The sequence below is a fragment of the Sitophilus oryzae genome, unplaced genomic scaffold (assembly GCF_002938485.1).
Source record: "Sitophilus oryzae breed Bouriz unplaced genomic scaffold, Soryzae_2.0 scaffold_172_pilon_pilon, whole genome shotgun sequence".
NCBI lineage: Eukaryota > Metazoa > Arthropoda > Insecta > Coleoptera > Curculionidae > Sitophilus > Sitophilus oryzae.
Genome location: NW_022146424.1, coordinates 1,220,879 through 1,245,695, shown reverse-complemented (window position 1 = coordinate 1,245,695; position 24,817 = coordinate 1,220,879). Strand labels below are relative to the sequence as shown.

At 32.3% G+C, this 24,817-nt stretch overlaps 4 protein-coding genes across 4 annotated transcripts in view; all 4 read right to left on the bottom strand.

The window, feature by feature from the left end:
• Positions 1 to 13: 13 nt before the first annotated feature.
• LOC115881753 (lactoylglutathione lyase) lies at positions 14 to 1,087 on the bottom strand. Its single transcript, XM_030899388.1, has 4 exons — positions 909 to 1,087; positions 627 to 850; positions 503 to 570; positions 14 to 443 (listed from the first exon to the last, which is right to left on the bottom strand). Exons 1-4 carry the CDS (start codon positions 984 to 986, stop codon positions 253 to 255), a joined length of 561 nt encoding a protein of 186 aa, XP_030755248.1. The 5' UTR covers positions 987 to 1,087; the 3' UTR covers positions 14 to 252.
• Positions 1,088 to 1,240: 153 nt separating this feature from the next.
• Positions 1,241 to 1,946, bottom strand: LOC115881755 (DNA-directed RNA polymerases I, II, and III subunit RPABC2-like). The gene is made up of 2 exons (XM_030899389.1): positions 1,641 to 1,946; positions 1,241 to 1,586 (listed from the first exon to the last, which is right to left on the bottom strand). Exons 1-2 carry the CDS (start codon positions 1,765 to 1,767, stop codon positions 1,318 to 1,320), a joined length of 396 nt encoding a protein of 131 aa, XP_030755249.1. The 5' UTR covers positions 1,768 to 1,946; the 3' UTR covers positions 1,241 to 1,317.
• A 602-nt stretch (positions 1,947 to 2,548) lies between these two features.
• LOC115881569 (exostosin-3) lies at positions 2,549 to 7,049 on the bottom strand. The gene is made up of 8 exons (XM_030899110.1): positions 6,537 to 7,049; positions 6,242 to 6,483; positions 6,015 to 6,190; positions 5,771 to 5,962; positions 4,894 to 5,715; positions 4,695 to 4,836; positions 2,930 to 3,752; positions 2,549 to 2,871 (listed from the first exon to the last, which is right to left on the bottom strand). Exons 1-8 carry the CDS (start codon positions 6,852 to 6,854, stop codon positions 2,767 to 2,769), a joined length of 2,820 nt encoding a protein of 939 aa, XP_030754970.1. The 5' UTR covers positions 6,855 to 7,049; the 3' UTR covers positions 2,549 to 2,766.
• Positions 7,050 to 7,564: 515 nt separating this feature from the next.
• Positions 7,565 to 24,817, bottom strand: part of LOC115881728 (endochitinase A) — a 194,971-nt gene continuing 177,718 nt past the window's right edge. The window contains exons 7-10 of the mRNA XM_030899344.1: positions 15,134 to 15,388; positions 14,629 to 14,895; positions 9,421 to 9,649; positions 7,565 to 9,368 (exon numbers count right to left, since the gene is read on the bottom strand). Of these exons, the coding sequence (XP_030755204.1) occupies positions 8,434 to 9,368; positions 9,421 to 9,649; positions 14,629 to 14,895; positions 15,134 to 15,388 (1,686 nt within the window). The 3' untranslated portion in view covers positions 7,565 to 8,433. The remainder of the gene's footprint in view (positions 9,369 to 9,420; positions 9,650 to 14,628; positions 14,896 to 15,133; positions 15,389 to 24,817) is intronic.

Sequence of the window (24,817 nt, the reverse complement as noted above, 5' to 3'; positions counted from 1 at the left end):
TAATAAATATGTATATTTAATAAATATTCTTTATTTCAAAATTAAATTTTGTAAATTTCTATACATTGTGTGTCAAAAAGTTCAAAACAAATGAGATTTTTATTGAATTATTGAAAGAAATTTCAATAACTCAATAAAAAAATCTTATAACTCAATAAAAATGTAAAAAAAGGACTTTTGTAATTTGCCACCATGACAGTTAACACATGATAAATTCTTTATAATTTTTTTTGAATAACAATAGTGCTACAACTAAGAGCATTGTGCTACAATATCTGTCGTAACCTTGTTATTAAGAATTTCAATCCAATATCCATCCGGATCTGTAATGAAAGCTATACCTTTCATTTTCCCGTCATCTGGTTTTTTCACAAACTTGACTCCGAGCTTCTCAAAACGTTCACACGCTTTGTAAACATCTGGTACCATCAAACCAATATGGCCTATATAAATATTAATTAACAAGTTATTTCTTTTGTGTGAGTGTAATATATAAACTTACCAAACCCTTTGGGATCTGTATTGCCATTGTTGTAAGCGAAATTCTCATCTTTCTCTGTGCCCCAGTTGCTAGTAAATTATAAAATGTAAAAATAAAATATTTTATTCATATATTTGATACTAACTGTGTGAGTTCTATGGTGGCTTTTCTGCTTAAAGCCCATTCGGTTCGAGAGCTAGTGCCTAGTTCGAAAGGAGTGTTATCTTCGTATCCAAGAAAGTAGAGGGAAAAAGTCATAGCGGGAAAGTCCAACTTTGTAAGGAGTTTCATTCCAAGTATCCCTGTGTAAAATGGTAAAGATACTCTTGGATCTTTAATGCGATACATTGTTTGTTGCATTATAAAATCCTGTAGAAAATAATAATAGTTTTAGCAGTTCAATTTTTCTTAAAATTATAAAGAATACCTTGGTCTCTTCGGGTTTTTGATTGCATAATTCTAAAGCTTCTTCATTAGATAAGGGTGGTTTTGCTAAGTCACCCATTTTTTCGAAATAAAGATATTTTAATTTGAATTCTAGATTTTAATTGTGATTTCAGATTCACACAGGTTTCATAGGTTAGGAAAAATCAAGGTCAGATACCCTGAACTTTTTTTATTCATATAAACCTCTGATATAAACCTTACATGATTCTTAGAAAGGTTCTTTGAAGACAGTACTTTACATGGAATAACTGGATGTATTTTAAAAAATAATAATTTTAAGTCTGTAATCAGGTATTTATATTAAAACACATATTACAACTCATACAAAAATACATTTATTTAAAGTTAAGACTATAATTAGACATATATAATTTCCCCACATCCCCCTTTTAATGATCAATAATAATAAGTTCATCAATACCCCAATCCTCATACGAATGATCTGGTAAATATCTCCTAATAATTATGGGTATTTTACGTTGTTTTAATTCCTTCATTGCTATTTGTAGAGGGTCCGTCTCGCCGTCTAATTCGACCATAACAGGGGCACACATCGCGATCTGCAAGGCTCTTGTGCCTAAAACCCTAGCTCTTTCATATTTTGTCATGTACTTCGTTGTTATTCGCTTATTTTTTGGAACACCGCCTCCAGCTTGACCTGTAAAGAGATTATTGTAGTAATAGTAATATAGAATTGACTAGAATTAAGAACCTGGCTGTAAAATATCGATGTTATCTCCTTCTTCCTCTGGCTGTTCTAGTTCCTCAATGTTTTCATCCTCCACATCATCTTCAAAGTCGTCGCCGACGTCGTTATCATCATACTCTTCGTCTGCCATGATTATAGAGTAATTTTAAAGTTCCCAAGAGTTTTAAGCAATAAATGATTTATTTATTTTACAGAGAGTAAAAAATACGTATAAACAACGGCAAACTTGACTACCTTGAGTAATTTGAATTAACCTAACTTTTCATATCAAAACACAAACATATGACTATGACATCTGTCATGTATATTTATTCCGTTCTATGGCCAAGAATTTTAATCTTTTATAAGATATGATCTAGGTTTATAATATATGATCGTAGAGCGGGCAAGTGGAAAGTGGAACCACAGTTGTCACATCTAGAATTTTTACCTAGAATTTTAATTATTTAACTCTTCATTATATATGTAACAGTCATTAACCTAGATGTAACAATTTTATTGCAGTTAGTTTTGTAAATTGATATTTTAACTATCTTTGTCTAAAATCGTTCCACTGTCTTACTGTATCTTCATTATTTTGCCTCTACGTTAGTCAATTTTGAACCAATTTTTGATGAAAAATTATACCCAACTGGTCATACAAGTCGGTGGTCTGTATTTGCGAGCATAAAATAATAAACTAAATCTTGCGCGTACCGTAATGAGTAAGACAAAGATACTTTTATAACTTAATTAGTTGATATACAGAGATTCAATGAAATGCAGAGTTGCCAGTTCTCACGTGTAGTAGACACTCATAAAACAATAAACAAGCACTGTAGATTTAGATTACAGGGACCTTATACTGTGAATGGAGGCAGAAGTTCAGAACATTAGGAAGATATAAATATGTTATAATAAAATAGTTCAATAGCTCTTATGTTATTTATTTTTAGTCTATACAACTTAAAATATTCTAAATGGCACCAGTACAGTTATATCACAATTATTAAATTTTGTGACCGCTTGTGTTATGTATAAATAAAATGTCTTAGCTTATATACAGATATATAACAACAAAAATCATCGGTAAAATAAATACACATGTAAAAAAAACAATTCAGTCCTCAAATTATAAATTACTGTAGCGTTAAATAAACTTAAAACATTTTTGTTTGTCGTGCGGTATCCGCGTTTTAAATAATATAGAATCCGCTCTATACTGAGTGTTTAGAAGAGGCGTATATCCAAAGACCTAAAAAAATCGAAAATAATATAAATTTCAAAGTAGTAATAACAACGGAAAAAATTACCTGAGAAAAAAAATTAATGCATTTGTGCCTTTCCTGAAAATGAGTATCATCCTCGGACAAACTCTGAGGACATCCCAGACATCTGAACGTCCACCTAGACGTAACCTTAACCGGGGGTTTTTTGGTTATGTGACTGACCAAAAAATTCATGGCAATGTCTTCGCAATTCATGTATTCATCAACTTTGTCCCTGATAGCTTGCGGTAACCATTTCCAGTACAAATGTAAGTAGTACCTGTGCAAAAAGGCAGCTCCCGTGAGCACCATACTTAATTCACAGCTATAGTTTGAATTATACAGCCAGCTGTTTTTTGTATTGAGGTCCCAAGCGTGGAATCTCCCAGGGAATCCCACAATCCGATCTCTGTGTTCCCTCCATACTCTGAAGCCAAACAAAATCTCGTCGTGTCTTAAGTGTGCATCGTCATCAACAGAGAGTACAGCCTCAGTCTGTAAATTCTCCAAGGGAAGGAATCTGTTGTTTAGGGAGTTCCTGGCAGCTTTGATTATGTGGACGGGGGCGCCAATATCAGGCCAGCGGAGTTCTGGACTGGGCAGACGCGGTGAGTTCCATATAACTACCACGGAGTGAAGGTAGGGTAATCCCCGGAGACGCGCTATGGAGTCTATGAGTACCTGTTCGCGCTCGTAGGTTAGGAGGATGATGGTGAATTGTTCTCGGGGGTTATTGCCCCCCAGGGCATCGGAGAATTCCTTCCCTGCGCCCCCTTGGCCGTTTCCTATGGGGCGGAAGCCTCGTCCAGATCCGACGAATTTGGCGTCTGAGGGTAGGATGGGGTCCATGGGAAGTGCAGCGTATAATCTAGATAGAGAAAAATTATTTCGCACTGGGTTTTCCAGACGATAAATAAAATTTGTGTAAAGTATGCCAGGCAATAATACAAAGTAGTTATGATCCCTAGATAATATACAGGGTGGTCCGAACTGTATTCCGGAAACTTCGGCGGCATATTCTGCAGATAAAGATAAGTAAAAAAGTTTGTATAAACGTAGGTCCTAAAATGCTTAGTTTCGGAGATACAGGGTGGTGAAGTTTCATTTTTATTCCGATTTTTTCTAAATAATTTCTGAAGTAACGTCAATATTTAGTGTTTTTTGACATGATAAATTTGATTTTGATGTCAATATGACTACTACTTGTAGAGGGCGCCACCTACATATTTTTTAACTGGTTTAAAGGGTAATAACTTTTCGTCCATACCTGTATAATACAATTTGACAGATAAAATTTCTGACAGATGATGTTTCAGCCAATAGAATTACTGGAAATCGATTCAAGGTCGTTACGCCGTTTTTAGGATAGTGTTGAAACATTCATCTGTCAGAAATTTTATCTGTCAAATTCATCTGTCAAAAATTTCAGCCAATAGAATTACTGGAAATCGATTGGCTGAAATTTTTGACAGATGAATTTGACAGATAAAATTTCTGACAGATGAATGTTTCAGCCAATAGAATTACTGGAAATCCATTCAAGGTCATTACGCCCGTTACGCCGATACGCCGTTTTTAGGATAGTGTGGCTGCACCCTCAGTCAAATAACTATCTACTCAACATGTTTGTTTTTTGTCAATAATGACATGTATTGACTTGTCAATCATAAATCCCTGTATAATGTTATCAACCAAACCCTGTATAATGTTATCTACCAGACCCTGTATAAATTTTATTACTTTGATATATTTATTTATTTTGTATAAAACAAAGGAGTTCAAATAATAATAATAAACAATAATAACATACCTGAATGGATCTCCCCAGTCATTCCACATTTCATGCCCTTGAGTGAGACCTAAACTATAATTCCTGCGATAAGCTGGACTATTATAGGGCGGTTCTAATGGTCCCAAGCTCTCTTCTTGTTCAACATCACCAGTAGCAAGAACTACAATCATATTTTTTAACTAAACAATCATATATTTTTTTATTATAAAATTTTTACCTAAAATTGGTTGAAAAGTGTCATTAAAAACACTCACAGCTGCCACTGTATCTGCCGGTAGTGGCGGTATATTAAGCCTATCTCTTAACACAGCTACTATAGTATCTAAAGTACTTTGTACCGAAGCTAAGTACCTTTCCCATATTAACCTACCCTGTCTTCTAAACAGAAGAATATCTTCATCTGGAATTGTTCTTAAAACAAAATGAAGCTCTGTCACTCTAGCTTTTGGCAAGAATATTGCTACTCTCTTCCACTGAATCACTTCGCTGTAAGCAAGTTTTACTTGATCGCCACCAAGAATCACTGGAATTGCACCTGATCTTAGAGCCTCATACACCCGAGCTTGTAAAAGGGTTGTAGATACATATTCAATAGAACTAGGTGCAAAAATTAGAGCAAAAGTCGATTCTTTCAGAACAGACATTCTACTACTATCAGTACCACAAAGAGCCCAGTCTTGTGGGCCCATATTCATACTATCATCGCTGGCAGGTACACACTCGAAATCAAACAAAAACTTGTCAGAAGTATGAGTGTTTGCAAGCTGTTTTAAATGTTCTAATATAAAATTATTTAGCTCGGTGTTTTCTTTTTCAAGTTCCTCATCAACAAAAACTAATTGTTTTTTGGTGATGTAGGCTTTATTAATTTTCATTTCGCCTTGAAATGTAAGCAAATACTTGCGTCGACTTGGTACCATATGGGAACATTCGTGCCAAACATCACCTCCAGGAGGTCCCAAGACAGGTGAGACAATTAGGTCAAAGTTTGGTCTGAAATAATCATGATAAAAAGTTGATTGGACTAATATTGCTCTGCCTAAAACAAAACATAATTTAAAATTTTATTAGTTCTATAAAAACATATAAAATACCTGTGTCAACGCTAGAAAAAATATCTCCATTAATAGCACTCAAATCCCTTCGAGCCAAATTTAATAAAATATGATTTCTTCCATCTCCACCCCAGTATGGTAAGCGTTTCAGAGCTTCAGAGTCCAGTGGTGGTAGATTGAGATGATTTCCTATATTCTCAGTAACATCATCTGTGTCTTTCAATGCTTCTCCTAAATATAAACTAGGTTTGTTTTTAATAATTAATATTGTCAATTTCCTTACCGACTAATACTAAAAATACACAGGCTTCTTTAGGGTTCTGAGTCAAATGTGGGTTATATCCCAGAACTTGCTTTAAGGTAGTTTTCAAGAAGCCATCTACATCCCAGCCTTCATTCATAACAGCATGCTGATCAGGGTCATAAAGGTAGATTGGAAATCCTGATGTTAATGAGCATCTAAAACTCCACATTTTTTTATTATTCAGAGTATTTAAAAACATTATTCACCTGGAATGATCAAAACATGAAAACATTCTACAATTCCTTGATCTGTTTCGAGGAATAGGTGGGAGAATATGCGGTAAACTATCAGGAGTCAACTTTTTCGGTAAGGCTAAATCTGGAGTGTTTTGTTCTAAGGCTTCGTGCATGGCAACTTGGGCTTGTTCAACTGATATTTTCAGCCTATTTAAATTTGTTTGATGGTGAGCTAATTCCGTTTTCAGTTCTTCTATATTCTTAGAATATGTCTAAAAATAATGATTGTAAGAAATGGCTAAATATCAAAACAACAATAACATACCTGTAGTTCTTGTTTAAACTGCTGCCTCTTTTTCTCAATATCTCTAAGCTCACTTAAAACCGAACCTCTTATTCTAACTAGTTCTTCTACACCTACTCTTAGATCTATTTCTTTTACGTCTACATTTTCTGGCAGGTCCAGATGCGAATGTGCATTATGTGTTATCGAACTTACATTTCTTTCGACTTTGGACAAATAAAAGTGAGTTATTAGAGGTGTCAGAATTAAAATAGCTAGTACCATTACGACTATCCTGGAAAGTTTAACGTTGACGAGCCAGTGAAGAAAATTTCTTGGCTCAGCATTTATCAGAACCATCTTTAAAAGCTCTTGTAACGATTACCCGGCGTTACGTAAAACAATCAAACATTTTGAGAGTTGAATCTTATGCCTACGTTGATATTACGATAATCCTACCTTGTTGTTTCATACATTTTATTAAAAATATTTTGAAAAATAAACAAAAACCTTCCCCCGTTTGGTTATTTTTGTAATGACATTTTGAATTTTTGACTTGACAGTTGACAGAATAATAAAAATGACGCATAACAGAAATGCCAACATAAGTAAAATACATGTTTTAATAATATCATATTGTCTATGGTCAGAATCATATAAATGTATTATATGAATATACCGGGATTATATGATAGAGGCATGATACATTAATTTTTCATAAAATCAATACCGTATGATCGAAAATAAACGGCCTAAACGTGGCTTGGAGAAATAATCGATCTATGATAGTCACCATATAATTTTACACAAAAAATGACACCGTTTTTGATTTCCAAGCCAACTCCGACGCTTTTTTTCTATCGTTTGGTAGTTATTTACCTTATTTCTAATATTTTTCGAAATAAAATACGTATTTCTACAATAGATTTCTTTATTTAACATATTTTAGTATAATATGAGTATTTACATCAAGTTGTTTATACGTAATTTGTGCTTTAAATTTCTAAGCAGTGCAAAAAACGGATCTCTCACAATTTCTTGACAAACTAAACAATTACATAAATCCCTTGTAAAACCAGCAGTTCCTGTAGCATTTTATTTAAAAATTTGTAAATATTATTACCACTTATTACATAGTTACTCCATCTTCATCAAAAATTGTAGTTTTGGCTTATATATAAGTGAAAATATAGATAAAGCATTTTTTATTTTAGGTAATAAGATGGTTATCTTACTTCTTATAGAATAGTTATATATTTTCTGAGACTTTTATATTTGGCCATATGTATGTATACTCATATCGATTATTTCAAAATCATACATTACTTATTTTTGAAAACAATTAGTAATGGGCGTTTTTTTGGTAAAAATAATTTAAATTTAATAGAGGCACATCATTTTCTTTAAGAATTTTGTGATATAAGCAAAAGGACGGTGTTAGCTTAAGATACAATAACGAATTGCAGTGTACAGCTTTAAAAATTATTTCTTTTTATTTGTTATACATATTCTAACTATTTAACTTCTCAAAACTATTAAATTTTAGCTACATCAACAAAAAATATTTTTTTCTGAGAAAAAAAATATAATACTCTCTATTAAACACTAATATTTTAATTCGATATATAGTTTACTGGTACTAGTAACAAATTTATTAAAGTAAGAAGTAACTTTACCCTACATATTTGGCTATTTCCCTAGAATATTTTTTTTCGTCAAAAATGCTTTCTATAATAATTTAACAAGAACATATAATAACTAAGAAACTTTGTTACATATTTTCTAACATCTTAAACTTATCTTCAATGGATCTTATGACATTGACGTTGAATATCACTTGGAGACATAACAAAACTGCCTTAAAAGCTGATTAAGTACATCTAAGTGCCAAAAAATCGTTACGACACAAATTCTTATCGATGGAATATAAGTTATTCTTTCAGCCGAGCATTCGGCTGAAAAAATACGGGTAGAATTTTCTCGGCTTGGTAGTATGAAGACTCCGGTGCCTGTTCATCTTCTTCGGCTCATCTGATGGAAAGGGATGGTCACTGTAAGGTTCGGTAGTACCAGGCTGAAGGGTAGAGTCTCTGGAAGGAGATGAAGATATAAAAGTTTGTCCTAACAAGGATCTTGGAAGAAATTCAGCTTTGGATACTGAAGGCTGTTTTTCAGTAGTAACATGTAAGTTTTCGTGATGAACTGGGGCTAGAGTGTGATGATTCAGCATGTAAATTCTTGGATCAATCGGATTTTTTGGTTCTGGAGGGTTGTCTTTTGAAATATCTTTGGAACCGTTCTCTGGTACAACCAGATGAGTTTGAAAGAAGTTTGTTTGAACCACTTTATCCAAGTTGGTTTCAGGAATCGCACTTTCGTTCGAAGAAGCAGTTTTATCTTCACTTTCTTTACCATCGAAGTCCAGTTTGTTTGAGACGGTAAAGCCCAAAATTTTTGGAACTTCTGAGTTGTTGGAGCCGTTCTTCTCGATAAAAGGCGGTACTTCTTTACGGAACGTTCTGTTTAATGTCAGGGATGTATCTTTAACCTCCGGCAACATTACGAATTCTTTATTTAAACTTTCTGGGTCTTGTTTTTGAGTCTCCGTTGGGCTTGAAGTAGTCGGTTTGGATACTGATTCTTCTTTTATTATCCTCTTTGTTGGAACTAGAGGTTTTTTGGTAGTTGGTTTCTTGGTGGGAGGAGTTTCATTAGACGACGTAATAGTAGAGCTGGATTCTTTCAATGCTGTAATAGCAGATCCAGTAGACGATTTATTAATGCTTGAACTTGTCGTCGATGGATTTTTTATGGTTTTTGAGTCTAAGATTTCCTGCTCGGTCTCATTCAATTCGATGATATCAAACATTGTCCCTAAAATACAAAGAATTTAGTTTCTAAAAAAGTGTGATTTACAGTTTTTTACCATTTTCGATGATGCTAAATAATTGACCTTGGTTGATAGCGCTCGGGTACTCATCTAAATTTGCTGGGATTGTTGATGGGATGCTAGTTGATTCCATATTTTTTAGTAGTTTGTTTTTAGAAGTACTAACAGACTCTTTGTTGTTCTCTGTGGTAGATGAAGATATTTCTGGGGAAGTTGTAGCCACTTCAGAAGACTTTACTGTTGAAATTTGTACTGGTGCTGAGTGCTAAAATAATAAAATAATATTAATAACTTTAATTGTTTTTCTTTTTAAGTTTTAAAATTATATAATTTTTTATTCGAAAATATAAAAATAAAACAAAAAAGTTCATAATAATAGTCATCCATACATATACAGGGTGAGTCTTGAATAAGTGCAGATAATTTCAGATCTGGTAGGTCTCGATAAAAGAAACATATTTTATTCTTTACTGTTTTTTAAATAAGTCCAAAATAACCAAGATATTTTACTTTGAAAATAATTAAAAAAAAATTGTTTAAATTTTGAGAACCGTTGGATCTTATCTGGGGTTTCTTTCTTCTAAATTTAATCTACCCTCTATGTTGCCATTTTATGAAGATATTATGTTTTTTATCTAAAAATAAAAAAAAATTCAAAAAAATTTTTTCAAAGAATTTTAAATTTTTAATTTTTCTTCTAGAAAAAAAAACCATAAACGTGTTTCTGGGAACGAAATATACTACTTCTAAAAATATTTGCATTTAAGCCTCACATTATTTCTTCATTTTTTTTATTATAATATTTTGTATTATGATACACATTTTATTAATATTTCAGTATTTCAATAAATTAATACTTGTTTGAAGGCGTGGTATATGTTATTATATATACATAAACTACATTACATAAACTAGACAAATTAGACATAAACTACATTAACTATATGTAATGTAGTTTATAATCATCTGCTGATGATGCTAACATGGTTAGCGAAACGCGCGTCCAGTGTAAAAGTAAAAGTGTTTTGGTGTATTGTGGTGATTTAGTGTGTTTATTTTGATATGTTATTCAAAAACTTATATTTTCTATTTTATTCTATAAAATTAGAAGCTGATGAAGCTGTGTTTTTATGAATATATAATACATAAATCAACAAAATATTTTTGTTCTCAATCACTGCTATCAATGAACATTAGCAAACTTTTTGACATCCAGTTGAATGCAATCGTTTCATTCAAAACAAGATTATCAACATTAAAAATAAACATATTTCATACTTTTCTAATTTACTTACTTTCTAATATAATATTAGTCGTTTAACTTCGCCAATAAATTGGATCATAAATATGTAATATTATTAATTACGGTAAGAAACCACATGTTCCCCCACTTAAACGAGAGCACGTAAGCCTTCCCCATTAATAACATCTAAGAATAACAGCCTTAATGACAGACTATCACTGGCATCACTTCTGTCGAGAATTGATAACTTAATTATGAACTTTACGGCTGGAACAATTTGTCGCACCGTCTGCTACAGAAGCCACATTTCTAACCTTGTTCAAATAAGTAATGAGCAGTGTGAGATATAGAAAATAGAGGACATCTACACGATATATGCTTCAAGAAAATTTATTTTCTTTTAATATTTAACTTTTATTCTCAGGGCTTTGACAAAAGCCAGAATCTGAGACGGTTTTACAGAGGTTAGTTCTCCATCTCTGATATCAGTCGTACCAAAGTTTATGGCATGAATGGCTGTCGTCTCGGCGCACTCTGTGATGAGGTGTTCTGGTGTTTTCCCATTTTCCCCACAGAATCTGCATTCACCGTTGTTTCTTAGCTTCAATTTACTCAGGTGTTCATTGAGGAGACAGTGATGTCCTGTTAAAAACCCAGTGACAATCCTAAGATTGTTTTTACTTAAATCAAGAAAAATTTTTGATTTTTCTCGGTCGTAAGTTCTGAGAAATTCCTTCGAGTGTCTTAGACCTTTGGAGGGTTTCTATTTAAGGTTACGGATGGAGTTTTTCAGTTTCTTGAGTTCCGCTTTAAGTTGGTTTCCACTTGGGAAGCAAAACGGTTCTGGTCCAGTTAGTAGAATGTTGGCTTTCATTTTTTCATTGCCTTCTATCCCTAGGTAGGCTGGCATCCAGAGTAGGAGGACTTTATTTCTTTTTGCCTAATTTGTTCAGCTTCTTTAGGCATTCTTTAATCAACTTCGAATTGATGGTTACTGAGTTGATCGTTTCTAATGCTGCTTGAATATCGGATAAGATGGCTATTTCTTGTTTCCGATAGTTCCTATCTAAGATAAGTTGTACGCATCTTTCGATAGCGTAGGTTCCTGCCTGAAGGACGCTGGGGTAGGTGTCCATTTGTTTGGAGTATTTAGTTTTCGGCTCAAATGAAAACTCCTGTTCCTGCTTTGGTTTTGGATGCATCAGTATACCACGTTATGGTCTTTTGCCATGGCCATCTATGGATTTCAGATTTAAAGCCAGATTAGAAAATCGACGAGAGTCTATGATGATTCGTCTTTGGAAAAAATAGAGGTGTTACACAGGAAAATCAAACACTAAATCACCGCAATACACCAAAACACTTTTACTTTTACACTGGTCGCGCGTTTTAATCATCTGCTGATAATGCTAACATGGGGTGCAACTTTGTTCAAGTTAGCAACCGATCGTTTAGAAGCGATGTCGAAGCATGATCGGTACTATTGTCCCTTTATCAAATCGGGTATTCTCGGCATATGCTGCGAAATATGATATCACTATCACACTCTAGGCTGTCGCCTCGCCGCAAAGCGAGAAATCAGAATATCGCTACGAATGGATGTTGCTACTGAACATAGTGCCTCAAGCTGCAAAATTACTTTGCTATCGCTTTGAAACATGAACAAAGTTGCACCCATGGTTAGCGAAACGCGCGTCCAGTGTAAAAGTAAAAGTGTTTTGGGGTATTGTGGTGATTTAGTGTTTGATTTTTTGACAAACAGAGTTGAAAGAATGATAATTCCAAGAAGGGATATCAATTAATACAATAAAAAAGTTCCAATTAAAGAACATAAAGATTATTTAAGAAAGGGAGATTTTCACAAATCTAAGATTTGTCAGCATTCATGGGACACAGGACACAGAATAAATTTTAACAACGCCAAAATTATAATGAAAGAAGCGACAGCCTCTAAAAGAAAAACAAAAGAGCCTTTTTTAATACAATCTAATAAAAATAAATAAATGTATTGCTCATGCATCTGTAGATGCTAGTAATGTATGGCAATCGCTTCTTTGATTTTTCAGCAGTGTTTTCAAAAAATAATTGTGCACTTATTATAAGACACAGCCACTAGCAGTATTCAACAAATGACTACATAAAACCTAAACAAGTTAACATAGTTACAAAGTAATTAAAAGTTATCTGGGTTTCGAGCTAACATAACTTAGTCTATAAAAAAATTAGACGTTTAAAGTAGATAAGTCTAAACATATTTTAGCGACATTAAAATATCGTCTCTTCCTTGCGAGACGTATTCCTTGAAAGCCGGCCGTACAATCCCATAATACAGTCGACTGGAACGGGATCCAGACGCTTCCGCAGGGATTTCCCTCAATAAATCTAGCGCTCTGGGGGCTAAATTAAACGGGACATTCGGGATAGATAACAGGCAACACGACTACAAGATCACATTGCGATAAAACGGTTTAATGGCGTTTTGTTGATCGTTCACAAACATTGTACTGTGAACTCGATTACCTCGATAATTATTCTTGCTTCCTTTTATTTTATCCACTCTATTCTTTTAAGGTCTTCCTTGGTTATTTCCGTTGAGCGTTGTGCGACCTGCAGTTTTCTTATAATGTCCGTTTTGAGTGTCCAGATTTCGCGTGCATAGGTCATTACTGGTAGTACACATTGGTCCAATGTTTTCTTCTTTAGATAATGTGGCATTCTAGCTTTGAATATGATTGAGTTTCTTCCATAAGTACTCCATGCTAACTTAATTCTTCGGTTGATTTCTGGTAGTAGAAATCCCGAGCTCTGTATTAGTTATCCGTTCATTTGTGTTTGTAGTTCTTCAGGACTACTGGCTATTAGGACTATGTCATTAGCGAATCTTAAGGACGGTCCACACTTGCTATATAACACTGCTATATAGCAAAGTTATATAACATGTTACATATTTTTTAGTTATATTTAGCAAATTTCGATGCTATATAACTTGCTAGATGTTATCCATTTGTAGTCGGTAAAGATCAAAAGATGTTGTGCAACATTGCTATTGTAACATGAAACAACGCGTCCACACTTGCTAAATTTCTAGTTTAGCCGCTCATATTTTCAGGGACGTGCGCGACAGAATCTTATGATGAGCTGATATTGGTTTGTTTATTTACTAATCAATAATACCGTATGATCGAAAAAAAAAACTGCGTCCCGTCGGCCTTCCGTCCAGTTGGCTTGGACATGACGATCGATGACATTCCCCATATAATTTTCTATATAAAATGACAGCGATTTTCATTTCATAGTATGTATTTGGAAACAGAAAAAGTTGAGAAAAAAATGCGTAACCTAATAGGCCAGTTCCAGCGGGAACAAAAGAAATGCAAATCAGGTACTGCATGGTTTAGATGAAGTGGATAATTCAAAATGGTTTGCTTTTGCTTTTAAGTTATTAATGTTTTTAAAAAACAGAAACACACCACGAGAAACAGCCGAGGCATGTAGTGAAAAGATAAGCTAATTGAGTTCAACTGTATCTAGATCTTGCTGGTAGGCTATGGCGGACTCAAAACCGCTTTTTTTCTCGACTTTCTTTCCCTTAGTTCAAAAATAATTACGCACGCCGCTGCTGCGAGCTGAACCTCTTTCTCGCCAAAACGATTCTTGACTACGAAAACTATAATGTGGACGGCTCCCGGTTAAATAGCAATGTTATATAACATGTTACTAAATGTGGACCCTCCTTTAGATGGTTAAGATATTCTCCATCTATTTTTAAACAAAGGTATTATACATTTTAGATAGAAACTGTCGGAAACAAGAAATACACATCTTATTCGATAGTCAAATAGCATTAAAAGCAATCAACTCAGTAACCATCAATTCGAAGTTGGTCAAAGAATGCCTAGACAGGTTGAACAAATTAAGCAAAGAAAATAAAGTCCTCCTACTCTGGGTGCCAGCCCACAAAGAAATAGAATATTATGTGATAATCTACAAGGGATACTTACAATATTTGTTATTGATATATTCATCTCTTTTTTCACTTCAGGCTCTGTTTGATTCTCTACAACTCCACCCAAGAAGACTTTTTCCATGACGCTAGAATCCAACGTGACAACACTGTGCGTAGCAGTGGTGACATCTGTAGTACCGTCACTATCAGAGACTGGGGCAGCGGTAGGAGTGAGTTTTTCTACGTTGGCAGTGTTTTGTTGAGTTGTCAACACCGCTGCATCGCGTTGGGTTAGCTTCCAAGAGACATCTGTGGTCGTAACCTAAAAATAAATTAAATTCAACTAATTTCATTATTTTTTTAACCTTCAAATTAGTGGAATAAATTAGTGGCTTCATTACACTTTATATTTAAAAATTTACGATCATTCACAATGTCTAAAAAATGGAATTAGAATTAATAGAATATCCAAGCAACAGTTTGCGGTAGAAATTGTATCCATAGAGAAAGCCTAATTGTAGAAGCTACAGTGTATTATTATTATAAAAATTTGTAGTTACCTCTGACAGAGGACTTTTAGTTGTGGACACAGGGCTTAAGGTATCTTCTGTCTCCCTCCTATGTCTAGTAGGCATTCCGTAATCCGTATCCACTGTGTTGGAAGTCCAACTTTTCGTAGTTTTGCCAGTTAGGGAGTTGTCGTCCAGAGTTGTGGTGTCAAAGTAGTCTGAAGTAGAGGTTTTGACGGATTTTTCATCTTCTATGTCTTCATGTGGAATGGCGCAAGTCAGTTGCTTCAGCATGTCTTCTCGATCCTGAAATATAAATCTTTTATCAAGATCATGCAAAAACTTCTACACAAAAATACTATTTGCTTCTTTTTTGTATTTTTTATTAGGAGTCATTAACCAGTTAGAGCCATTCAAATTAAAGAAGAAAGAATCTAGAGAAAGATTCTGTTAGAACTGTTATTTAGGAAGCAATAAGAGTTCACAACAATTGTTGCTTCCAAAATAACAGGTATGAAGTAACAGTGCTCTGCCAGCAACCACTCGCCATGTAATGTTTATGTAATGTATTGCTGCTACAAATTAGAAACGAAAAACTACGACAGAACTGTTATTTGGAAATAACAGTTCATAACAATTAATTATTGTTGTTTCAAAAATAACAAGTATGAAAGTAACAGTGCTTTGAGAGCGACCGCTTGCGATGTAATGTGGTTATTGCTGCAACGATTTTTACCGCGTTCAAAGCAGTTTTCAGTTCAAGTGATTTTTAAAAATAACAGATGAGTTTTTTTTATAGAGGACGGTTATGTTATGTAACATAATGTCGAAATCATTATGCCATGAAACTTTATTAGGCATTGGAGTAAGCAATTCGCTTATATTTTTTAATTTCGAAGGCGTAAATAACAGTTCAATAACTGTTGTGGCTTGTGGATAAACTTGTGTGGATTTTTTCATTTTACATTTTTTTGCTGCATTTTGTTATGCCTAGAGAATAGGATTGTAGGTATATATTAGGTAAAAATGATCATACATGATAATAAATAAATAAACAAAAAATAATAGGTATTGATAATGTCACTATTGTTATTTTTAAGCTGTTATTTTTAAATAAGTGTAAAAGTTTCAATTTTTAATCAGAAATAACAGTTTTGTACTTCTGGTGAAAATTATGTACCAATTACATGAAATGCATAAAAAATTTAAAAGATTTCAATAAAATGTTACATGCAATAAAAAGATAAGACCTTGAATTATATAAAACCATATAAAGGCCCTATAACTTTATTGTATTTCTGGTAAAAAGATAGAAGAAAGAAATAACATAATATATTCATATATCATGTTATTAATTTATCATCTTTTATTCACGATTCGACTGTCGAATGTCACGATAAAAAGACTGTGAACACGATGATTGATGATTGTTTTTTTATGATAAAAAGACTGATGTGAACTGAAAAACATAAAAAGAATAGACTGTGAACACAATATACACAAAACTTTTTTAAAACAACTGAACAATCCTATTTAAAAATGTTGGCTAGTTATAATGAAAATGGAAATATACTGTATTCATTAAAATATGAAAACTTTTATTTACTGTTATTTTTTACCTATTTACCACACTTTTTCCTTTTGTAAAAACATTCGAATTACTGTATCAGTTTGTATTCCATGATTCCGAAATTTATATCAAAAGTTCTTTAGACATTTATTACTCTGACTTCTTTCAGAAAGGCGTTTTTTGTGGTAATTTTCTGATTCCATCTTGATCCTTATCTGAACAAATTCAGCCAGTAATAAAAAAGGTATAAATTATGAAATGCCCGCGTAGTACTCCAGAAAATGTCATTCAGCGGAGAGAATTAGATTGCTAAAAATTCTTTTAGCTCTGCAATATTAAATGTCCTTTTATTTTTGTTTAGGTCTGTCTCTGTTCAAAGCTACGCTTTCATTGGTGCAAAAAACACGAAATAAAAGGACTGTGCTGTAGGGGAGTAAACAAACTTTTAATTAACAAAAAGGAAAAAAAAATGTCAATTAATTAGAGCCGTTAGGCTTATTTGATTTAAGGTTGATAAACAAAAATATATTAAACGTTATTAACAATTATTTTTGTCACAAATACGTTAAACAATGTACTTATAGGTAATGTTTAATATGATGTAAGTAGTTATATGTAACAACGTGTATATCATACACTTATATATTGTGCTGTAATGGTATTGATAAATATATTTATAAATTTCAATTTCATATTTTCACAATGTTAATAAACTCTAAAATTGTTTTTAATAAAGCTAACTTTCATTATTCTCTCCATACGCTCCTGAAAGTAAAATCCAAAGATGGTAATTATTGGACTGTAACATTTTTTCCATTTTGTTAATTAAAAATGCTGTTGCTCGCTTACAAGAACAGAAAAATTTTCTTGTTTTTCCGAGCATACGAAAACAAGGAGCGAAAGAAAATAGAAAGAAATTTAATAATGAAAGAATTTCTAGGCACCGACTCACTTCTCAGTGATGTTCATTCAAGCATTGCAATGCTTTTTAGTGAGGTATAATTTATACCTCACTGGAAAAATCTGTTGATATAAGAATCAAGGTAAAGACAAAAAAACAGTAGCTACTAAAAAGTATGAGTTTCTTTCTAATAGAAAAATGAGAGTATCAAGATGAAAAAAAATTACAAAAATTATACTTCTGAAAAACAAGCAAATTACAAATAGTTTCTTGCTCGTTTTCTATTTATGTTTTAAAAAAAATTCTTAAAGTTAATTTAACCGCAGAATAGAAATACAATAAAGTCATATATTGCAGTTGTTTAAATATTATGTATTTTTTCTAAAAGACTGGAAAAAACTGATGGTGGTTAAAAGCTTTGTTGTTGTTATTATAACAAAATGAGTTTAATTTAATGCATTTGTTTCCATTTTCGTTATTCACTGACCAGTGGTTTAAAACAACTGACAAAAAAGGCTGACTTGTTTAACGAAACTTTTGTATTAACTTATGCGTTGTAGTTTGATACTTTTTCTCTCGATAAAAGAAACATATTTTCTGTTTACTGTTTTTTAAATAAGTCCAAAATAACGGAGATATTCTACTTTAAAATTTAAAAAAAATGATTTTTTGCTTACATTTTGAGAACCGCTGGATCTTTTCTGGGTTTTCTTTCTTGTAAATTTAATCTACTACCTATGTTGCTATATTATAAAGATATTTTTAGTTTCTTAACTTAAAATATCTTAGATTTATAGTTTGTAACTAAAAATTAAATTTTTCCCTAAAAGTTAAGCAAACATCACCCTATGCATTATTATTATTGCGTAATAAATTATTAGAAAATCCACTAAATACTGTTGAATTTAGGTTATTACATGAAATCTTTTAAAACCAAAAGTTGAATTTGCAAGTCAAGAGGAGAGCTATAGGATGAACCTTAGAGCTGTGTAAAATATACACGCTAATATTTGAGACAGTGTATTATTATTAACTCTTTTTCAAAATCTCTGAAATATCCTCTAACGAACGTCATTCACAGCGAGTTGCTGAATATTTTTTGTTGTTTGTTTTTTGGATGTTTTTGTTTGCGCTGAAAAATAAGAAAAAAAGGCATCGGGTCGAGTAACTGCACTTTTAATTAACAAAAATGAAAAATATTGCAGCCAATTATCGCCGTTGCTCTGTATATTTTAGAGCGCATAAGGACTGAGTTTTAGTAAACAGCATTTTTACTGTAATAACGTGTAAATCATATACATAAAGATTATGGGCCAATGTAATATAAAATATTTTATAATTAATTACTGTATTTAGTAGTTATTTCTGACATGTCAAAAATGTTTATTTTTGTATGCAATAAAATATGAATAAAATGTAGTTTTATTTTGACAACAGTATCTTTCATCACGTCATGACAAAGAGATTGGTGACGTCATTACGGCATTTTAGCGTAGTTCCAGTGCAGCCAATCGAGATTCTTTGAAGTTTTTACCTCTTTTTACGTATGAAAAGAAAGTAACAAAACATCGACAAAATACAAAGGTAGCTGCAGTTTACAAACGCAGTTAACTGCAGCGCGCGACACTTACCCAAATTGTTTTTCTTTCTTCTTGCTGTGTTGCAAGAACATATTCAAAACGAAATTAGAAAATTCCTGCTTTCCAATCTAGGTATAAAAGTTTATTGAGAAAGTTCCAGCTTTCGAGCGCAATTCCAAACGTTCATTTATGCGCTATAGAAAATGGAACGGTTGATGCGTTAAAGTTTTGCTTTTCGGTAACATTTTAGGAAGTTTTAGTTTTATCTTAAATACAGTATACGTACAGTATGTATTGTCTTGCATCCTTCGTTGCATGCATCCTTCGTAAAAATTTTTGCTTGTTCTAAAATGCTTAAACCCGTTATAATAAAGTTAAAATATGGCGTTTCTATGGTAATATAATTTCGATTTCATTCATTGATACATGATTATTAATTTTGATTAACGTCATATTTTTGCTGTTGTTAGAGTATTACATTTTCCGACAACTATTATCACCCTTTTCGTAATGGAACAAAATAAATTTTGTGCTTCTTTAACGTTTTAAAACAGCAGAAAATATGACGTTAATTAAAATTCTATCAATAAAAAGCTATCAACGAATGAACAATAGTAACGCCTTTTGATTTTTAGGGCTTTTAGGAAAAAATTCAACTATATTTTGTTTGTATACATGTTTTTTAAAATTTCTCTATAACAGTATAGAAATTTGAAAAGATATAAAGTGGATTAACCATTTGAGAATAAGCCAAAATTTTTATGAAGAATGCATTGTCTCAAAACGTCTATAATAAAAAGTTTTTTTTTCCTCTTGTAAAGACAATAAGGGGACGTTCTGTATATTTCAGTCTAATTATTTTATTCTTATTTCTTCTTAGCACCAAAAGGCAATAAAACAAGAGGAAAGTGACTTTAAGAATTAATAACTCGATCCGCACTGAGTAATCTCAATTAAACAAACTATGTAGATCTTGTTCCTTACTTTAGATTCTACATCATAAATCATAAGTACAGTTCATACCAAATATAGTTTTAGTTACGTGACTTGCACGGGCTCGACCGGCACAGCGTTACTCATTTTTACATATTTTCTTTTAATCAAAACATTTTAGGAAACAGAAATAATTTTTTTTCCGTTCAGCTTTCCCGTTCAACATATTCTAATAAAGTTACGATGAAGTTTTTACGACTATTAAGCTGTATTGTACACTTGGCACCAAAAGAGGTTCTAAAAAGAACAATGTTCGACTGCAAGGTCTGCTAGTAAAATTTTTCAAGTCTTAAAGTATCACAATACAATTCATTTAAACCAAAAACTCGTAATAAAAAACTAGTGTCAAAACGAATGACAATGTTAGGAAATAAATAAATAAATATGGCAACTTGACTTTTTGCAGCAGAGCTACCACCTGATTCCCCAGCGGGAAATTTAAATTCCGTTAAATCGCGCACTCGATTAAGTAACTAAAAGTTTAATTGATATCGAATATATAAGCAAATTATGACAACTAAAGTAATCGAGTTATTATGATCTGTAAATATTGACAAAGAAATATACCTATATAAATCTAGTTTCCACAATAGTTAACTCACTCTGTACAAGACCGGCATATCAATTATTAACTCCCCCAGAGTCCGGAGTTGCCAGTCTTGCACAACTTGGAGCGACTCTAAAGAAAATTAAATTTTTAACTCACGGCGTCTCCCCGGCAGGCGATCCTCTTGGTGCCGTCCAGGCCGCAATCCGAAGTCAGTTCCAGGGCGGATTGTTCCGGAATATACAACACGGTCAGGGACGGTAATTCTGTGAGGAGGCATCCCCTAGGACCCTGGGCCCAGGCAGGAACTGCAAACAAAAGTGCACTTTAGCCAGATGACTTTTCCTGTAGTTCTTATCAGGAATGAAGAGTATTTTTAGAATTGTTTTGCATAATAATGGTGATTTAGGCAGATTTTTATTTTAGATTATACAGGAATAAAACTTGGGAATTTCGTTCAAGTGCAAACCTAAAGTATGTACTAGGATGTATTTAAGGAAAATATTTTAACTTCTATAGGGTGGCTCAAAGAAGTGTGAGTGGATCGGGATGATTTTTTTTAATGGAACACTCTGTATATTATTGCATTTTTGGCTTCGTTTCAGATCATTTTACATAATCCTAAGACATGAGTAAATATATTTCGATAATTTCACAGTTATTAATAAATAAATATAAATTATATATTTTTTAGCCTTTCTTAAAAAAATATTAATAATACAAGAACTCTCCTGAAATCAAAACTGTATTAGGTATTTACTTTAGAGGGTCTGTAGTTATTTTACTATAAACATAGAAATCGTAAAGCATACAGGATGTTTGAAATTCTACGCCAAACTTTCTAAAACATAAAATCATTTTTCTCGTTCGGTTTTTTAAATGGAACACCCTGTATACTATTTTTTTAATAGATGGATAATTAAAAAATGAACATTTTTTGTATTTAGAGTATTTCAAAATTTTTAACGGTTTCACAGATTTTCCTGGTTTTATATTTTATATGGCTACCCAATGATTTTTCTCTTGTATTTTACCATTGAAAGCGCCATATGAAATAATAATGCGTGTATCTGCAAAACCATTAAACATTTTTAATTACTTTAATTACAAAAAATGTTTATTTTTATATATAATTATAAGAATTAGTAGTATATTTATATTTAATTATAAGAATTAGTAGTCCCAGATAGGAACTGGTCTATAAGGATATCGAGAAGTGGATATCGTTGTCACTATGAAAACAATACAATTATGCCACCTTTTTAGGCGGTACCATGAATTTGGTAATAATTGGTAGGTATACGTGGCGAAATAAAAGTATAAAAAATTTACATACCTTTTAAAAATGGGCAATTTTTCAAGTTGTAAAAATATAGACCAGCAGATTAAAATTAAATCATATTTTGTTGTACTACTTTTTTTTATCACAATGGTAGCTAATTATATATCGAGAAACTATGGTTACGCTCGTTGAATTTGACACTTTATGTCAGTTCAATAATATATTTTTGTACTTTTATGCTTAGGTGTAAAGGTGCTTTACTTTTATGGCTAGGCGTTAAAATTACTTTTTTATGTTGTCAATCACATTGCAAAAATTAATAGTTTTGTGACGTTTGAAAAAAAAACTTTTTAGACTTTAAAAAAAAATATTAAAAATACAAAAAAATATACTAGGAGTTTTTTATAGTTAGTGTGTACTTAACTTTGCTATAAATATCGTCATCTTAAACCATACAGAGTGTTCAAAATTCTATGATAAATTTTCTAAAATATAAAATACATTTTCTTGGTTTTTTTTAAATAGAACCAACCGTTAAAAATTCTAAAATGCTTTAAACACAAAAAATGTTCATTTTTTAATACTCCATCTAAGAAAGAAATAATAACAGGGTGTTGGGAACAAATGACAACAACTGTCAACAAAAACTCTCACTTCAACTCTCAAACCAATCAACCATAAGTTTTAAACATAATATTTATTTGTCAAATAACATAAACTCAAAAAACTTATCAAGATTATTGCTCTACTTTGAAGTCGTCTATGTTTTAAGATGAAATCCTCGAGGAAATTCCAGCCGGACCATTTGAAAAATACATAAAGTCCGGTGTCCATCTTGGGGGATTACATCGCCCGTATAATATTCGCCTTAATAACTTATACACATGTCACATCTTTGCAGCTCTTGCTGGCAATTTCCTAGTTCATGTTCCTATTTCATTTCCAGTTTTATCTCCTCGGGGATTCCCACGACTGGATCTCTCACATCATGTTACGTGGGATGCATTTGCAGTTTCGTATTTAAGGTTAGTTTTACGGTAAATAAAATCGTAATACGTATGTCTTATCTTAAACCGGGTCCAGACCAAGCAGTCAAAAGAGCGACAAGACAGAAACATTCATGTTTTTTACGACAAAGTTGAGACAAATCCAATACATTTCTGTGACATTTTTGTCTCATTTTCGTTGTGTTTCCAAATTCGGAGACTTTGAATGTCAAGTCTCGAGTCGGTAAAGTTCTAAGAGTCTCTGTTTTGTCGCGTATTTTACGACAAGTTGTCGGACGCCAAAATACAAGTTCACCTAAAGACATTAATAAAAAATCTCATATAGGGACTTTACGAGTGACACTGTATAATAACTAGTCCGCTCAATTTCTTAATATACTCGACGACATCCATCAATCACAGAAAAAATAAGGCCAAGTTTTCCCACGAGTCATTTTTATCCCAGCGAAGAAGAATGGAATATAAACGTATTGGTCCGGAGGGATGAGCATCCCTTACTGCCAGATTTAGCAAATATATACGGATGTAGACAAATGATCGAACGTCAGGCGCAAATTTGACAGCTCCTCCGTATATTAATGTTGTTCCGGTAGTGCATATCCGTGTTATTTTCGGATAGACAGCAAAATCGAAACGGGATACACTTTTTACTCTGGAGACCGATGCTTTCTTTTCACCACAGAACAGGAAATTTAGAAGTTAAGAGTTCATAGTTTCATAGTTGTCGATTTTCGACAGCAATCTGTACATTTATATTATTTCGTATATTTTACATTGGATTGATTTTATGGAAAGCACTGTTCATTAAAATGTTGTATCCTATGTTATAGGGCTTGTTTCTCTCTACAATTTCAAGTTTCACAATGTACCGTTTGTGTCCAGGAAGAGTTCATAGTTTCATAGTTGTCGATTTTCGACAGCAATCTATACTTTTCAGTTTACGATCATTCACAATGTCTAAAAAACAAAATTAAAATTAATAGAACATCCTAGCAACAGCTTGCAGTAGTCAGTTGCATCCATAGAAAGAGCCTTATATTTAGTTTATAAAACAATCAACTTTTGACTTTTATCTACAAATTTCTCTTGACAGATGATAATCAAAGACCAAAATGACATTTCTCGCAAATTTTGAAGTATAATTAGTGGAAAAGTCAAAAGTTTGTTACCTTTTTCTACCAATAAAATCGAAAAAGACTTCTTTAGCCTAACTCCATTTAAACTTTAAAAAAAAACGATTTAACAATTTCTAGCAATGACTGAGGAACGAAAGTATAAAATCCATCGATAATATAAAGAAGAAACTTCGAAAAAGTTTTTAATAAAGTAGATAAAACAAAATACAACTTGCATAAAAAAGGGATGTAAAAAAGTGAGGGTATATTGTTCGACTTGAAAAGAAAATATAGCTACGAAACAAAGAAGAAAACTGATAACAGGAGGTTTAAGTTTTTGTAAGTTACGAAGTAAAGAAAAAGTGATAAGACTATAGGTTTATCTTCATACTGAACCAAATATCTGAAAGTAAGCTGGTTTGAGCACGTTTATTTAGATAACAGCAAAGAAATGTACCTTTTTTGAACGAAATATATAAAAAGTTCGTAAATCGTTTTTCCTATAACAAAAAATATAACAGTTTAATGTTTGGAATATAAAAATATTTTAGAATTTTGAAATTTAAAAATTCTTACCCTTTAAATTTTTTAAACTATATTTAGTCTTCTTATAGTTTATTTTTCATATCAAAAACTCTATACTATATTTTAAACTGTATAGAATTGATCTCGGTGGCTTTCTAGACGTTTGTCTTAACGTATTTTTTTTCTTAAAATAATATAATTACAATCTGTTTATC

Excerpts from the sequence above, each read along its gene's own strand:
- LOC115881569 (XM_030899110.1), bottom strand. The coding sequence starts at position 6,854 with ATGGTTCTGATAAATGCTGAGCCAAGAAATTTTCTTCACTGGCTCGTC. Across the intron at positions 5,716-5,770 it reads TTTTTCTAGCGTTGACACAG|GCAGAGCAATATTAGTCCAA; the intron begins GTATTTTATATG and ends GTTTTGTTTTAG. Across the intron at positions 4,837-4,893 it reads CACTTTTCAACCAATTTTAG|TTCTTGCTACTGGTGATGTT; the intron begins GTAAAAATTTTA and ends ATATGATTGTAG.
- LOC115881753 (XM_030899388.1), bottom strand. The coding sequence starts at position 986 with ATGGGTGACTTAGCAAAACCACCCTTATCTAATGAAGAAGCTTTAGAA. Across the intron at positions 571-626 it reads GCCACCATAGAACTCACACA|CAACTGGGGCACAGAGAAAG; the intron begins GTTAGTATCAAA and ends ATAATTTACTAG. Across the intron at positions 444-502 it reads TACAGATCCCAAAGGGTTTG|GCCATATTGGTTTGATGGTA; the intron begins GTAAGTTTATAT and ends ATATTTATATAG.
- LOC115881755 (XM_030899389.1), bottom strand. The coding sequence starts at position 1,767 with ATGGCAGACGAAGAGTATGATGATAACGACGTCGGCGACGACTTTGAA. Across the intron at positions 1,587-1,640 it reads CATCGATATTTTACAGCCAG|GTCAAGCTGGAGGCGGTGTT; the intron begins GTTCTTAATTCT and ends ATCTCTTTACAG.